General features: G+C 47.4%; 1 protein-coding gene across 3 annotated transcripts in view; it reads right to left on the reverse strand.

Annotated features, from left to right (window-relative positions):
• Window positions 1-318: 318 nt before the first annotated feature.
• Fbxo31 (F-box protein 31) overlaps window positions 319-16,524 on the reverse strand; it is a 66,710-nt gene continuing 50,504 nt past the window's right edge. For all 3 annotated transcript variants that reach the window (XM_004666049.2, XM_045151275.1, XM_045151270.1), the window contains 4 exons: window positions 9,947-10,056; window positions 9,263-9,416; window positions 7,492-7,862; window positions 319-5,134 (listed from right to left, as the gene is read on the reverse strand). In XM_004666049.2, the coding sequence (XP_004666106.1) occupies window positions 4,912-5,134; window positions 7,492-7,862; window positions 9,263-9,416; window positions 9,947-10,056 (858 nt within the window). In that variant the 3' untranslated portion in view covers window positions 319-4,911. The remainder of the gene's footprint in view (window positions 5,135-7,491; window positions 7,863-9,262; window positions 9,417-9,946; window positions 10,057-16,524) is intronic.

Genomic DNA, 16,524 nt, shown 5'->3' on the forward strand with positions numbered 1-16,524 from the left:
TCTCTGCTTGTATCTGTGAAAGGGAGCCAGCTTCCTTCACACTGAGGGAGTTGCCCCTGGATTTGAAAGCTGAAATAAACCAGTTCTGCCCATAAACTGTCTGGCTAGATGGTATCCAGCAATGAGGAGCTGACTACAGTAGGCTCCAAAGAGTACTTGAATGTTCCATCCTCCATCTGAGGAAAGCCAAGGTTTTGCTTGTAGAAGAGACAGAGAAAGCACCGTCCCAGCTGGCCCCTCACACGGGCAGTCCGTGTCACCAGCACTCCCACCTCCGTCTGAATCCCAACCCAAAGAAACAAATCACAAGGCCACAACAAGGCTTCAAAAACAGATTTACTTAAAATTGAAGGGAGAAACCACATGTCCCGGTGACAATGCTGCAGATGACATCAGGCACCAGGCTCACAGCAGCTGCTTCCACGGGGCCTTTCCCTTGCAGGAACTCAAGACAAACAGTGCAAACATTTCCCAAACAGGCTGAAGTTAAATAGCCAGCAAAACAAAGGCCAAAAAAGAAAAGCTCTGACCCTGACCCTCCATATGTTCTGGCTGGTCTCCTTACAAGCACAGGATGGGCATGGCCATGGAAACACCTTCCTGCTGGTGGCTTGAATGTCAATGTCAACCACCAAGCTGCCTCTGAAGCCAGGCCTCACAGTCCTAGGGCTGTAAATGACAGATCTGCTGATCTGGCATAGGCTCATTCCCAAAGTACCCAACTGTGGCTTCCAGTTGTCTACTTTCTTCTTGGACTTGGAGGACAGATTCCAGTCATGATCTCCCCCAGAGTAAGTTCCAGTCTCTGTTAACCCTCAAAAATGGATGACAACCAGAGATTTACTAAGTTACATAAGGGTTACCAAGATATTCTTCCAAATCCTGAGGAAGGCCACCACTGAGCACCCCTCTGCAGGCAGAACTGTGGGGACAGGGAGCCAGAACAGGGAGGCACAGGAGAAGAGAGGGACACTGCAGAACTGACAACCCAGGGACAGGGACCAAGGCCTGAGCACATGCTACAAGCAGCCAGGCAGCTGAAGCCAAAGGGAACAGGGCAATGTTAGGATCAAAGAAGAAGGGTGCATGAAACTCCCACCACGAGGCTCCCAAAGCCACTCACACTCCACAGTGGACACTGGAGGTTTGAGCACACAGGACACAGCCTGATACTGCCAGGCCTAGACGTACCAGAGCCTAAATGCAGACATTCTAACATCCTTGTACAAAAGAACATTTGACTCCAACATGGAAAAGACTTCAATGACTACCACCTGAAATCATTGTCCACATTAATTCCCCACACAGCAGAGCCTATTCAAGAGACCCACAGTAGTTCTTTTCCCTCCAAACTACCACATGCAATTTACCACACAGCAAAGGGGCAAGCCAAAGGTCACCAGTGATGCCAAGTATGGAAATAAAAACAATGATTCCAAATCTCTCCGCCCCTTCCCCAGTCAAGTGCTATGAGACCAGCTGTTCCCTAAACTGTACAGCCTGCTCTCTTCGGAACACTTCTCCCAAGACCTGACAACGATGATAGCCTCGTCAGATCCTGCCTGCAGCAGATGGGGTGCCATGGTAAGGGAAGCCACAGGTCTAACTGGTGAATATGAAATGTGTAACTGTCCCACATGCAGAAGTGGCTAAGGACATCTAGGACAAGAAAGTCAACCCCTCAGGGCCAACAGGAGCTCACTGTGTAGGTAAGGCCTTACTTCCTGGCTGCTAGCATCACCTGGGCCACAACAGACAAAACAGACTCAAGGGTCCTAAGACACACCAGGGATGGAAGCCAGGAGGCCATAGCAATGTCATGGTCACAGAAACACTAGGAACAGGTATAGAACTTCAATTTGCAATCTTTTTAAATCTGAAGCATGCATTCTCAATGAGCATGCTCTTCATCGTGCTAAGGGAGACTGACAACAAGTCTGAGATTCTTGGTAAAAGATGTATCTCTTGACTTGCTTGGTAACAGCTTACATGCCAAGTTGTTCTTGGTCATCACGTTCCTGCGGCTTCAAGGTTTGTTACCACAGTTCAGGCCATGCCTCATTTGGCCCAAGAAAATGTTAACTAACAATGAAGTGACTAAAGGCTTCAGGCTCAGTCCTGCCAAAGACCTGAGAACCCAGGGACCCATGCTAGAATCACCTGGGGTTTAGACAGTAGTCTCAAGACCAGCACAGGAACCCTGCCTGCCCTGGGGGAGCTGCCTTCACTGCCACTCCCTCCTCCTGAGTCTGCAGTCGTCCCTGGGAAAACCAGCTTACCACTGAGGGACCTTGACACGGAGCTGCGCAATTGGCTTCTGCGAGCAAAGTAAAGAGGAGCCAGGGAACAGAAGCTGAAGCAACGCAAGTTTCTTCTGTAAAGGCTAATTAGGAAGAACTGGATCAGGAAGCTATTTCAGGGGTATGCTGACGAGTCTCTGTGCAAAGGCTTACCACCTTTCTAGAGTACCTTGTCATTAGGATACTGAGCAGCCATCATGAGGACTGAATAGCTAGCTGATCAGTGTGAGCAACCAAAGGAAAAGACATGTCCTAGAAGTCTACTAAAAGACCAAGACAGCCTCAGGCTGAGGAGTTCCCAGAGACCTCTGCACTGTGGTCTCTACCCTTCAGGAGGTACTAACGTCAAAAAGGCCTCAGATCCAAGATCCCCAAACACAAGTAATGTTATGCCATGGCATAACATAGCACTCACAGTCTACAAACTGCAGTCTCCTGAGCAGGCATGGCCTCCCAAATGCACTAGCACAGAGCTGTGTATGCTACATGCAGCTGTGGCTGTCTATAGAGAGCTGTCCTCTCCCTCTCACCTGCAAGGGTTTTAAAGGCAACCCCTGGAGCACCAAGAGCAGCACTTGCACATACAAAGCGGACGAAACAAACAGGGAGAGCAGCACTGGGCTACAGCAGGCCCATGAGTGGCTAGGCAGGCTCCACAGGGAAGTACAGTGGAGGCATGGAAGGGCACTCACAAAATAATGTGCTGCCTGGAACTGGCTGCTGGGGAAAAGCAAGTGGCAGACGTGACAGCTTGTTTCTAAGACTGGAGCATGTGTGAGACAAGCACAGAGACTGCCAGGGAACTGGGCAGTCTACAGTGACACTCCTTCTTAGCAGCCTGTATGAATGAAAAGCTGCATTTTACTGATAGGAAAATAGATCCTGGTAAAATGTCCTTGACCAAATCTACATCAGTAAAGAATTATAAATCTAGCCACGTGTCCCATCCATCGCTGTCTGAACTGACTGACTTCTTTCTCTCTTCCTGACCACCTCCCAGAGGCTCTTGTAGGCTACAGTCATGACCACGTAGCTTATCTATCAGGGACAGGAGGAGGAAAAAAGCTCCCATTTCAGCAGCTCATGGGACGCCTGCCTGTTGCATCATAAACTTCCCTGAAGAAAGGCCTATTTTCCCCCAAAAGATAAGGCGTGCAAGGATACATGAGCTCTCCACTCTCCATGCACCACAGCCTCCATATCGCATTTATTCTGGCTCACTCATCCACTTTCCCTTTTTTTGTTTGGCACTGACACACTCAGCTTCCTCCTTCATAACTACAAATGCATCAAATATACAAGAATATGTTATACACTATACATAAAGTGTCTCAGAAAAAGAAAAAAAAAAAGGTCTCAGGCAGGCCAGAACCCTAACCAGAAAATGCATGTTCTGGTAAAAAGGCTGCAATTCAAGGGAGAAGCGAGGCTGACCTGGGGCTGGGGGGGAGGGGTAGGAAAAGGAAGGAAGGTTGTCCATGGGCTCCATCCACACCCTCCCCCTTCAGTTTGAGCTCCACTGAGGCAGGGTGGAGCAGCTCTCTCCCCCACCCCCCAAACTCTGTGGCTAAAGGTAAAAAAGCAGCAGCAATGACTGAGGGACCAGGGAAGGCTCAGCTATGTTGCCTCAAATGCTCCCCCTCAAGCCCGCCATCCCCCAGGCAACAAGGCCCAGCTGTGGCCCTTGCCTTGGCCAACATGACCCACTCTGATGGTTGGACTCGCAGATCACGACTGCAGGAACAAACTGGGTAGGGAACAGAGGAAGCCTGAAAGACTGCTACTCCAACCTCTTCTCCTGGGACTGCTTTGCATTTTGTGGGCTGGTACCACCAGAAAGAGGTTGTAGAGTGCTGTCAGTGATGTAGATGCTACGGATAAAAACAGTGTCACACCTCTGATGATGTACAACAGGGAATAATGAAGTTCCTTCTTGAGCACGGTGCCAATAACAATTCAAGATAGGTGTCACAACACAGCACTGAACTATGCTGTCTATTGTGGGACACCTTGGTCAGCTTGTTAGCCAATTGAGCATACATAGAAAAAAAAAAAGGAAAGAAAACCATCCATGAAGCCTTTTGATGTTATTGCTGGCCTTAAGGGAAAAGGGGAGGAACCCTGCAGAAACATTCATCAAGATGGATGTGAACATATGCGCATGTAATTTTTTGGGGAAGAGCCACACTAATGTATGCTGTAAGGTTAGACTCGAAACATCTAATGAAGAAACTTCTGCAGTGAAATGTAAATTTTAATGCAAACAATTGTGGTGCATGGACGGCATTAAGTATGCTGAGGAGGGTCATTGTAATGTGTACATTGCACTGTGGGAGTATGTCCTTGCAACAAATCACTAGGCCAGCTCCTATTGCCCTGGAGCCCCTCCTCAGTGGGGTTATGGTACTCACTGTGAGGTCATGAAGGCCTCAGTGGCACATCCATCTGGAGTTCGTCTACAATGACCCTGGTACACCCATTCTGTCTCTCTGCTTGCAAATAAATAAAAATATTAAAGAAAAAAAAAACAAGGCCGCATTTCCAAAGTGCATGCTGCTCCCACCCATGGCACAGGGCCCTGGTCCAACCCAGTCTGCAGCAGGCGTGGCAGTCAGGAGGTGAGGGATTGGATGTTCTTGAGCATTTCATCAAAAGCCTGTGGTGATGGTGCATCTGCATTCCGGAAGGTGGCCTGTACTCGGCTATACAGGCTGAAGGACTTCAGTTCCAGCCAGAGGAACCCAAAGCGGTCCTCATCAAACAGGACGAAGACACCGGGGGTACGCTCCGGGCTGGTGAAGCCATGACCGGCGATGAGGCCTGTGCCATAGTAACTGAGGAGATAAGAGGAAAGCATCAGGGGGAGAGCGACCTCACTAGCACAAGCCCATGCCACCCTTGGAGCCCAGAGTGCCCTGTATGCCATACCAGCCACTTCCACATTTACCAACCATAGCCAGCAATCTGTAGGCCTTGCTTTTGTAGGGACAGTTCAGAGGTACGTGGCTGAAGTATGCTGAGGGCAAGCAAGGAAGGCACCCCAGACACAGAGGACCAGGGCTCTGGGCCACACAGGCAGCCTGTACAAGAGCCCAGGATGTGCCCATACATGGGTCCTGACCACACTGAAAACTAAAGCAGGCCTAGCAGGGAACACAGACTCAAAAGCAGGCCCAGAGATACCAAGATCCTATTTCTGGAGTAATTACATATGGTAGTATAATATTATGAGACATAACCTGCCATACAGCTTTCTGAGACCAACATCATCATGAAATACAGCTCTGTCCTTATGGGAACTAAGCAATCCCAACACATGACAAGTTAGGGGCTGGCCTGAAATCTCACTGCAGCCCAGGTGTGTGCAGAAGAGCAGCTCAAGCAGCAGAGAAGAGAATAGCCCTGTGGGTGAGGGTCTTTACATAGGAAAAGACATGTCACAGTCACAGGACATATCCACAGCAACTGCACCTAGAGCACCGGCCATAGGGTCCTTGGGCAAGCGCTGTGGCAACTCTGTAGCCTGAAAAGAATGTAGGCATAATTCTCCTAGGCCATAGGAGGCCAGCCTCCAGAACAGGAGACAACTGATGTTTTGTTGTTGTTTGTGGGGAGGAGATATTTTGATCAACCTTCTGGCCAAGTGTGCACATACTGAGCACGCACTGTGAGCTGCTCATGAGCTTTAACCCGGCCTTGAATTTCTAGAGGTTGCATAATTCTTATAGGAATAGCAAAACTTTTTCCTTTATGACCACTGGAAACTTGTTAAGAACTGCAGTTACATGGGAAGATGTCTGTGACATCCAGTCATGTGACCACTCTTGTGCAGAATGGAAAAGCACTGACTTCCCACCAAGCACAATCCAGATGCCCAGATCCTCTGAGAGCAGGGCATGGGAACACATGTCATCCTATGCTGTCAGCTCTACTAGGAACCACAGCAGTCAGGAAGACAAAAGGAAAATAACCTACAACTTGACAGAGGCGGAGAAACAGTATGTTAGAAGACATAGGTGTGCCTCAGCTGCCAAAAGCAACTGTCTGGCAGAACTTTGTGATGGTGGGATATTCTAGATCTTCACTGTTCAGTGAGCACTTGAAAGGTGGTCAGTGTAATCATGGAACAAGATTTTACTTGTTTTGGTTTTATTTTTTGTTTTCTGAGGTAGGGTCTCAGTTTAGCTCAGGCTGACCTGAAATTCACTATGTACTCTTGGGTGGCCTCGAACTCTCGGTGATCCTCCTACCTCTGCCTCCCAAGTGCTGGGATTAAAGGCATGTGCCACCATACCCAGCTCAAGATTTTCTACTTTGTAATCAATTTTATCTGACTTAAATCTAAGCAGCCGTGGAGTGTAAGAGACTGAGACAACGACCTATTCACCTATGCAGAATGGTGAGGTGAGAGCCCCACAGAGGTGAAAGAGAGTAGCCAGGGCTGAAATGGAAGAACAGAAGACAATGATGAAGGGGTGGAATCACCAATGGTGGAGGCTGATGCACACACAGTGGCTGCCAAGAGGCTGGCAGATAGCAAAACCAGCAGAAATTAGCCACGAGGAAGAGAAAAGACCACCAGGGAGACCTCTGAGCTGTCCTCACCAACCAGTGGAAGACAACACACACAATGGCACCACCCACAGCACACCCAGGCAGGCTGCAGAATCAGGTTCCCACAATCTTCAACGTCTATTTGCCAAGATGTGGGACATTTTCCTTGTCTATCCTTTACCTGGCTAACTATAAATAGGTCATTTCTGAAGCCACTTAAGAAGCATCTGAGGAAGCCCATGTCTGAGACACTCTGACAAACCCTACCCAAGATCCCTAGACGAAGGGACATCTGGAATGTTGCCTTTAAGTTCATGTTTTGAGGGCTTGTTCCCCAGCTAGTAGTACCACATTCTGTGAGGCTGTGGAATGCTTAGGAGATGGGGTCTAGTTGGTGTGAGGGGGTAACCCTCTGAAGGTTATATTCCAACCTGCCATGAACATAGTCATTCCTTTCTCACCATGACTGACTGAAATTTCTCTGAAGCCATGAGCCAAAAACACACCATCCCTCCCCTGAGTTGCTTGTCAGGTATTTGGTCACACTGGTACAACAGCAATGCATGCAGTGTGAAAGGACAAGAACCTCCACTCTGGGCCAACTGTGTAGCCTGTGAGCTGGGCGTCTGGTCCTCACCACAGCCTGCAGGTTCGGGGATAGTCCTCATTCCTCGAGCTCACACCCACAGGCAATACGAAAGGCTGCCCGTGCCCAGATGTCACTGGCTGTTCAGGGGCTGGCTGCTCAGCTGCTGCAGCTCCGTTACTGGACTTCTCACTGTCCTCAGCAGGTAACTCATCAGGCCCCCTGAATGACGGTGGCTCCTGAGGTGGGTCAGGGCTCCCACCAGTCTCCCGCTGCTGCTCCTGCCGAACCTGCTCACGGACCTCCAGAACGATGCGAGAGAGCTCATTGAAGTTGCGGAGGTTCTCAACATCTGGCAGCTGGATACGGTACCGCAGGTCAATCTCTACTGTCTGCTGTCCAGCAGGGATGTTGGGATCACCCTGAAAAACAGACAGGTGGTAGTCAACGAGGCTCAGTTGGCAGCCCAGGGCCACCAAAGCTATAGGAGCACACTCTAGCTCTGCTAGATCTCACACCAGTCCTTAACAAGGAAGAGAAGTCTAAAGACACCTTTAACCAAACAACAAAGGCCCTATCAAAAATGTTACCAACTATGAGGACAGTGACCAGATGCCCACTGGGTGTTCAGGCACTCATACACATGATCACCTGTGCTCCGAGACTCCTGGGTAGAAACCAGATCCACTTGTGAAGCCTGTGGGCCCTCCCACTGTCTGGTACTGTCTGCTCAGAAGGCATAGCTAGTAAGCCTGACCCAAGAAAACCCTGTAGGCCTGCAACTCCATAGGGACAGAAGCTAGAACCCCAGGGTTGGGGAGCTGGAAAAACACCCCACCAAGGGCCCTGCTTATGGGTTCCATTCCACATAAGTTTCCACCAGGCCAACAGAAGCCTCAGGAAAGAGGCTGTGCTGCTTCATGAAACCTTACTGCTGCCACCTAGAAACCTATCCTGTAACTCAAATGACAGCAAATATGGTGGGTAAGTGACCTTGATAAGGATTAGCTAGCAAAAAAAAAAAAAAAAGATTAGCTACACACAGCAGCCTTTTTAGGGCCCACAGAGAGAAGGGTTTTATGGTGAGGCTTAGAAGTATAGTCCAGAATACCCGGCGTGGTGGCGCACGCCTTTAATCCCAGCACTTGGGAGGCAGAGGTAGAAGGATCACTGTGAGTTCAAGGCCACCCTGAGACTACATAGTGTATTCCAGGTCAGCCTGGGCTACAGCATGACCCTACCTCAAAAAAAAAAAAAAAAAAAAAAGAAGAAGAAGAATTTAGTCCAGGTTGGAACAATGGTGTACCAGTTAAAGGGCTTATCTGTAAAGCCAAAGAACCCAGGTTCGATTCTTCACTACTCGTGTAAGCCAGATGCACAAGGTGACACATGCATCTGGAGTTTGTTTGCAGTGGCTGGAGGCCCTATGCACCCATTCTCTATCTATCTTTTTCTCTCTCTTTCTCTCTCAAAATAACTAAACAAAATATTCTTTTAAATGTCTAGTCCAGCCCTCGACAATGCCAAAGTCACCATGGGCTGTGGGACTATCTGGTAGGGCAGAGGGTCCCAATGAGGCTGTCCACCTTTCCCAGGCCTCCAGCTAAATCACAACATAAGCAGTCTGGGTTAATGGGACTGGAGGACTAAAAATCATCATCCCATAGCTCCTGGGGGACAATAGCAGTGGTCTTGGGTCCACCTGAGACACTCAGGGTATAGCACAGTCGGTCCTCTTCCAGAAAGTCCCATGACTCAAGTCCTGGTGGCATCTGCATGTGTCAGCCTCACCATGTGGCCACGACAGCATGGCACCACTCACCGTGATCTTGGTGCCCCTAGCATGTGGGCCATGGAAGCTAAGCATCACGATTTCCAAGCCGTGACTGCCATAGGTGCCTTTGAAGAGGCCAGGCTTGATGAGGTCATCAGGGTGACTGGGCGGGAGGTAGATTCGGCGATAGGTTAGGCAGTTGCTGCAGGGGTAGCAGGAAAGAGTAGAGAGTTGCTAGGGGTGTCAGCTCAGATGGCTGGGTGTCCTCCAGGCCTGAGAAATGCACTTGGCTAAGCCACTTGCCCCCAGACTTGGAAAACAGCCCTCTGACACCATCATGCTTTCGTGAGTCCTAACAGGCAAGCCCAACACACACAGCACAGAACACAGCTTGCCATTACCCTCAGAAAAGCAGCCCATGCACACCACTGTGAAGAGGACAAACCCAGGCATGGAAAATGAGGCCAGGAGAAAGGCTTAGAGTCATGACTCCCAGTGCCCATTTGGTTTTCATTCACACAAGCCACTGGGATGTCTGTGCTAGAATGACAGAAACAAGTCAGACAACAGACATCAAGCACTTGTAGAAAGAGGAAGCATGTACTCTGCAACGGAGGACTCTTTTCACAGCACCAAGAGAGAGGCCACACTCACTCATCCAGAGAGGGGCTATATACAACCTATAAACAGAGGGACCACACTCACACATCCATAGAGAGGGAGACTACTCACTCATACTGACTGGTATAGATGAACTTCATTAGGATTAGCTCTTGCATGTGCTCATGGAAGATGTCCTCCAATGTGCGGCCCCATTCCTCCCTTAGCCATGTTCGGAATTCCTTCCAAGAGAGCAAAGAGCACAGAAATCATTACAACTGGGTTAGCAAGTCTGCTGTTGTGACAATGAGTGGACAAATGGCCCCATCCCAATGTGAAGTCACTCCCAGGCCGAAGGTGGGTAAGAGCAGGGGCTACACTTGGGACCCTGGTCTTCCTCACATTCCCAGGGCACACAGGCCTAGACTCCCAAAGAGGGCAGAAAGGCCACAAGGATCCCCAAGGCAAGACTGCAGGCCTCAAGCTGTACCCTCTGGTAGAATGGGGTGCGAGCTCCTGGGTCTTGCTACACTGTCCATGACCCTGGTTCTCAAGCTCCTGTCAGAGCCAGGACGCAATGGGACACTGCCACTAATCCCTGAACCCCTGTGCCATGCCAGTCAGCCAATAAGACAAGATCCAGTTGGAGAAACTGTGAGTCCTCCTTTCCCACTACACCCTAGCAGCTCTGTCTCATATTCATTCAAGGAGTACTTGTAAGGACTGGAGAGATGGCTTAGCAGTTAAACGCTTGCCTGTGAAGCCTAAGGACCCCAGTTCGAGGTTCAACTCCCTAGTATACACTTAAGCCAGATGCACAAGGTGATGCATGCATCTAGAGTTCATTTATAGTGGGCAGAGGTACTGGTACACCCATTCTCATTCATTCTCTCTCTCTCTGCCTCTTTGTCACTCTCATATAAATAAAAATAAACAACAAAAAAAATTTTTAAAGAGTACTTGTAAAAGGGAGCATTTATAGAGTTTAAAAACACCTCAATACACATCCTGCAATCAAACCTCAACTCAGGCCCACGATAGTTCATGCTAAGTAGCTTGATTCTACATGATTAGCACAATTGAAACAGACCTCTGAGTTCCCAACTGGATGTGGTATTTCTGATGACTAGCATTACCCCTATAAATGGAGGCAATAAAGATAAGCTGCAGTTTGTGGATTGCTTTAATGTGTTACTGCCTCAGCTCCCAGTGAAAACAGCAGTCACTATAGGGCTGAAGGAACCAGAGCTTCAGGGTCAATGCAGAATCAAATACATCTGCATAACGTAGGAGCATAGAATGGAAAAACAAATTTTTAAGTTTTCTATTTAGTGCACCCTAAAAGCCATGGGACTTAGAAACATAGTTTCAGAGTGATGTGCAGGATTTCTACACTGCAAGCCATGAAATGTCCAGCTAAAGAGGATAAAGGAAGCCAGGCATAGTGGTGCACTCCTTTAATCCCAGCACTCAGGAGGCAGAGGTAGGAGGATCACTGTGAGTTCAAGGCCACCATGAGACTACATAATAAATTCCAGGCCAGCCTGGACACTAGAGTGAGACCCTTCCTTGAAAAAACAAAGGGGGGGGGGAGCAGGATAAAGACTGTCAGCCCAGAGGAAAGTCAGACACCCTGACCACAGACTGGAGACTTAGTGCTGCTAAGAAAGTGACTCTGCAAAGTGTTCTCTAATCCAACCTCCTCTACCTTAAGCTTACCAAATGTCATGTAGAGACTGGAGCTAGTTATGAAGCTACAGAAATGCAAAGAGACCAGACACAAGGTCTTAACAAGAGGGACAGGAGACCCAGCAGCTCACGGTACTGTCCAACCGGTCACTGGTGGTACTGTGACGTGAGGACTAGCAGGTAAGTCTGTCGAGCCACACAATTCCAGATTCAGGGCCCTGGTGTTGTCCAAACCCTGGCTGGCATAGCACCATAGTGCTATGCCAATTGGACACACACAGAAAGAAACCAAACCAGGATCCCTGCCTAGCACCAAATACAAGAAGGTACCACAAGACAGCCACAAACCTGACTAAAGCAACACCCTTTGCAGCTCAATGCTATGGGGAAGTGGAACACTTACACGAGACTACCAAGCCTGTATTTAAGAGAGTGAGACTGAGAGAATGGCTCAGTGGCTAAAGGTGCTTGTTTGCAGAGACTGATGGCCAGGTTTGACTCCCCAGTACCTATGTAAAGCCAGATGCACAAGTTGACACAAGCACCTGGACTTCATTTGCAGTGGCAGTAGGTCATGGCATGCCCACACTCATTCTCTGTGATCTGCCTATTTTTATCTGTCTTTATGCCTTTCCTCTCAAATAAATTAAAAAAAAAATTTTAAGAGACTAGGAGGGCTGGGTGACATGGCTTAGTATTTAAAGGTATTTGACTGCAAAACCTGGGTATGATTTCCCGGTACCTACATAAACAGAATTGCAAAAGGGGTGCATGACCTAAGGTAGATGAGGCACTGGGTTCACCTCTCCGGTACTGAGAGGGAGTACAGTTAGCGTGACTGGACCCTTGAAAGTAAGAGGCAAGAAAGTCTGCACTTGCTAGAAATCAAAGATGATCCAACTTATCTCTTACCTAGTTCCTTAGACCTGTTTTCCCACAAACAACCAGGACCCTTCCTGAGAGGGAGGTCTTGTTCAGCCCGCAGAAGTAGGTGTCAGGGCTAGCCTCTTCCTGAGACAGCCCCTAGCCCTAACCAACCAGCTGCCCTCTGGTTTACCTGAGGGAAGACAGTCCGCCACTGTAAGGTTATAAATACCTCTGCAAGGGGAGGGCAGGCTCCCTGACCACTTGGGAACTTCCATCTGTGGATGAGTTTTCCCTCAGCTGGGCCGGGCTGAGCTGAAAGAGAGCCCTCTAGCCCTTACCCTCCATGTGGGTTTCTTACCCCTTCCAGCTTGCCACATGGCAGGAGCTCCTTGGACTTTTTTTTTCCCCATGGTTTCCTAGCCCCCCCCCCCCAGGTATCTCTAGCCATGTGGGTGTCTTTCCTTGGCTGTGTACTTACCTCAATAAATGTAATAATTTAGTAATTGTCAAAAAAGGGGAGGGTACATGAATCTAGACGTTGTTTACAGTGGCAGGAGGCTTTGGTGTGCCCATTCTCTCTCTGCTTAAAGGTAAATAAATAAAAATAGGTTCGAGGCCACCCTGAGATTACAGAGTGAATTCCAGGTCAGCCTGGGCTAGATAGAGTGAGACCTTACCTCGAAAAACCAAAACCAAAACCAAAGCCAAAAACAAAGAAGGGCTGGAGAGATGGCTTAGTGATTAAAGCACCTGCCTGCAAAGCCAAAGGACCCAGGTTCAATTCCCCAGGACCCATGTAAGCCAAATGCACAAGATAGCACATATGTCTGGAGTTCATTTGCAGTGGCTGGATGCCCTGGCACACCCATTCTCTCTCTCTCTACCTGCCTCTTTCCTTCTCTCTCTCTCTAGTAAGTAAAAATTATATATACACTCACTCATACATATATATACACATACATATGTTTTTTAACAGAAGGACTGGAAAGATGGCTTAGATTTAAGGCATTTGGCTTTGAAGCCTAAGGACCCATGTTTGACTCCCCAGATCTCACAGACACCAGATGTACAAGGTAGCACACTAGTCTTGAGTTCAACTGCAATGGCTAGAAGTCCTGGAGTGTCAATTCTCTCTCCCTCCCCGTTCCCTCCTCTCTTTTCCCCTCCCTCCCTCTCAAAAAAAGAAAGAAAAAAAAAAAAAAGAAAGAAAAGGAAAGAAAATAGAAGTGAAGTGTGGTGGCCACACTTTTAATCCCCGCACTGAGGAGGCAGATCACAGTGAGTTCAAAGCAAACTTGAGACAAAAGTGAATTCTAGATCAGCCTGGGCTACAGTGAGACCCTACCTCGAAAAATAAAACAAATGCTAAAGAGATGGCTTAGCTGTTAACATGTCTGTCTGCAAAGCCAAAAGACCCAGGTCCCCACGACCCACGTAAGCCAGATGTATAAGGTAGCACATGCGTCTAGAGTTCGTTTGCAGTGACTGAAGGCCCTGGCATGCCAATTCTCTCTGTGTGTATCTGCCTCTTTCTCTCTCTCTCTCACTAGCTTTCTCAAATAAATAAAATAAATTCAAATAAAAACTTAGGGGTTAGAGATAGCTTAGCAGATAAGGCACTTGCCTACAAAGCCAAAGGACCTAGAATCAAACCCCCAAGACCCACATAAGCCAGATGCACAAGTGATGCATGTGTCTGGAGTTCATCTGCAGTGGCTGAAGGCCTTAGTGCAACCAATTCATTCATATTCTTTCTTCCTCTCTCTCATACAAATAATTTTTAATTATAAGAAAAACAAAAGAAATACAATAGAGAATGACAGTCGCTCAAATTAAAGCAGCTGCATAGAATAAACAAGACTTCCTCACCACCGTGCCGAGTAGATCTGAGCTAATTAAACACCATGCAGAGTATATGGGGTAGAATCTTACTTTGCATTAAAAGGTCAAAATCCTGGGCTAATGTTAGACCCCCACCTCAAAAAAATTTTTTTAAAGGTCAAAATTGTCTGGAGAGATGGCTTATGGGTTAAGGCGCTTGCCTGCAAAGCCAAAGGACCTAGGATCTGCACAATGAGGCACACGTGTCTGGAGTTTGTTTGCAGTGGCTGGAGGCCCTGGTACGCCCATCCTCCCTCTTCTCTCCCCCCTCCCTATTTCTGTATCTCTCTCTCAAATAAATAAAAATAAAATAATATTCTACTACTCCTTTCCAAAACAAGAGGTAGAGCTAGAGAGATAGCTAAACAGTTAAGGTGTCTGCAAAGCCTATGAACTCATGTTTACATCTCCAGGTCCCACATAAGCCAGAAACACAGTGATGCCAAGTGTGCAATGTCTTGCATGCAGACAAGTGGCCACACACATCTGGAGTTTGCTTGCAGCCTGCCCATTCTCTCCCTCTCCCTTTCTCTCTCTCCCTTTCTTTCTTTCCCTTTCTCTCTCTCTCTCTCTGTCTCTGTCTCTCTGTGTGTGTGTCTCAAAAAGTAAAAATATGGCTGGGCGTGGTGACACATGCCTTTAATCCCACCACTCGGGAGGCAGAGGTAGGAGGATTGCCATGAGTTCGAGGCCACCCTGAGACTCCATAGTGAATTCCAGGTCAGCCTGGGCTAGAGTGAGACCCTACCTCGAAAAATCAAAATAAATAAAATAAATAAAAAGAAAAGAAAAACAAAAACAAACAAACAGGTAGAAAAGCTGACTTACAGGAACCTTTTCTGATATCAAAGTATACTTATTGTGCCAGAAATACAGTCCATTGCTTTCTGTATAAACTCTCAACAGATGAGGGATTTCTTAGAAAATGTGCTATTTTTCATATAAACATCAATTGCAACAATAATACACACATAGATATACATATAACTTTATATAGAGTTAAGATGGCAAAGTTATATGTGAAAATAGCATTTCTACTAATCCCTTCACTTACCCCTCTGTTCAGGAAAACAAAAAATGCAGGTGTCTTACAGAAGTTTAACACCCCCATGGCTCCTGCCTAAGGGAAAACCCAGAAGCTGGCAAAGAAATGGACACCAGGGGCTAGAGAGGTCACTTAGCAGTTAAGGCACTTGCTTGTGAAACCAAAGGAACCAAGTTCAATTCCCCAGTATCCATGTAAGCCAGATGCACAAGATGGTGCATGTATCTGGAGTTCATTTTCAGTGGCTAAAGGCCCTGGCACACCTATTCTCATTCTCTCTCTCAAAAATAAAGAAAAAATATATACAGCAATTTAAAAAAAAAAAAAAAAAGCTCTAGTGAATATGCGATTCTTGACAAGGTCAAGTTCTTTTTTATGTTTTGTTTCTCAAAGTACAGTCTCTATCCCAAGCTGACATAGAGTTCACTATTTAGTCTCAGGTTGGCCTCTAACTCATGGCAATCCTCCTACCTCTGCCTCCCGAGTACTGGGATTAGAGCCATGTGCTACCATGCCCGGCAGAATTGGGATTTCTTTCAATTTTTAATTTATTTATTAGAGGGGGGCAGAGAGAGAGAGCATGAGAATGGGCACACCAGGGCCTCTAGCTACTGAAAACGAACTCCAAATGCATGTGCCACCATGTGCTTCTGGCTTACATGGGACCTAGAGAATCAAACCTGGATCCTTAGGCTACACATGCACATGCCTTAACCACGAAGCCATCTCTCCAGATCCCCCTCCTTTTTTAAAAAAATTTTAGGAAATGGAACCAGCATAGATGTCCCTCAACTAATTAGTGGATAATGAAGATGTGGCACATTTACACAATGGAGTTCTACTCAGCAGTAAAGAAAAATGAGATTTGCAGGAAAATGGATTTATCTGGAAAGGATTATTATACTTAGTGAGGTAGCCCAGGCCCAGAAAGCCAAAGGTCACATGTTCTCTCTCATATGTGGATCCTAGCTACAAAATGATTGTACTTCTATGTGAGTTGGAATAAAACTCAGTAGCACAGGCCAGTAAGCTACAAAAGAGATATAAAGGGAATAAAAAGGGAGGGAGGGGGACTTAATAGAATGGTACGTATATATGTAAGTAGAAGAACAGATTAATGGGGGTGGAAAGGCCTAAGAGAGGTCAGAGGAAGACACTGAGCAAAACAAAGGTGGAGGGAGGGCTAATCAAAATCTAAGAGGAGGGCTGGAGGGATGGCTTTGTGGTT

Source organism: Jaculus jaculus, chromosome 1, assembly GCF_020740685.1.
Source record: "Jaculus jaculus isolate mJacJac1 chromosome 1, mJacJac1.mat.Y.cur, whole genome shotgun sequence".
Classification (NCBI taxonomy): Eukaryota; Metazoa; Chordata; class Mammalia; order Rodentia; family Dipodidae; genus Jaculus; species Jaculus jaculus.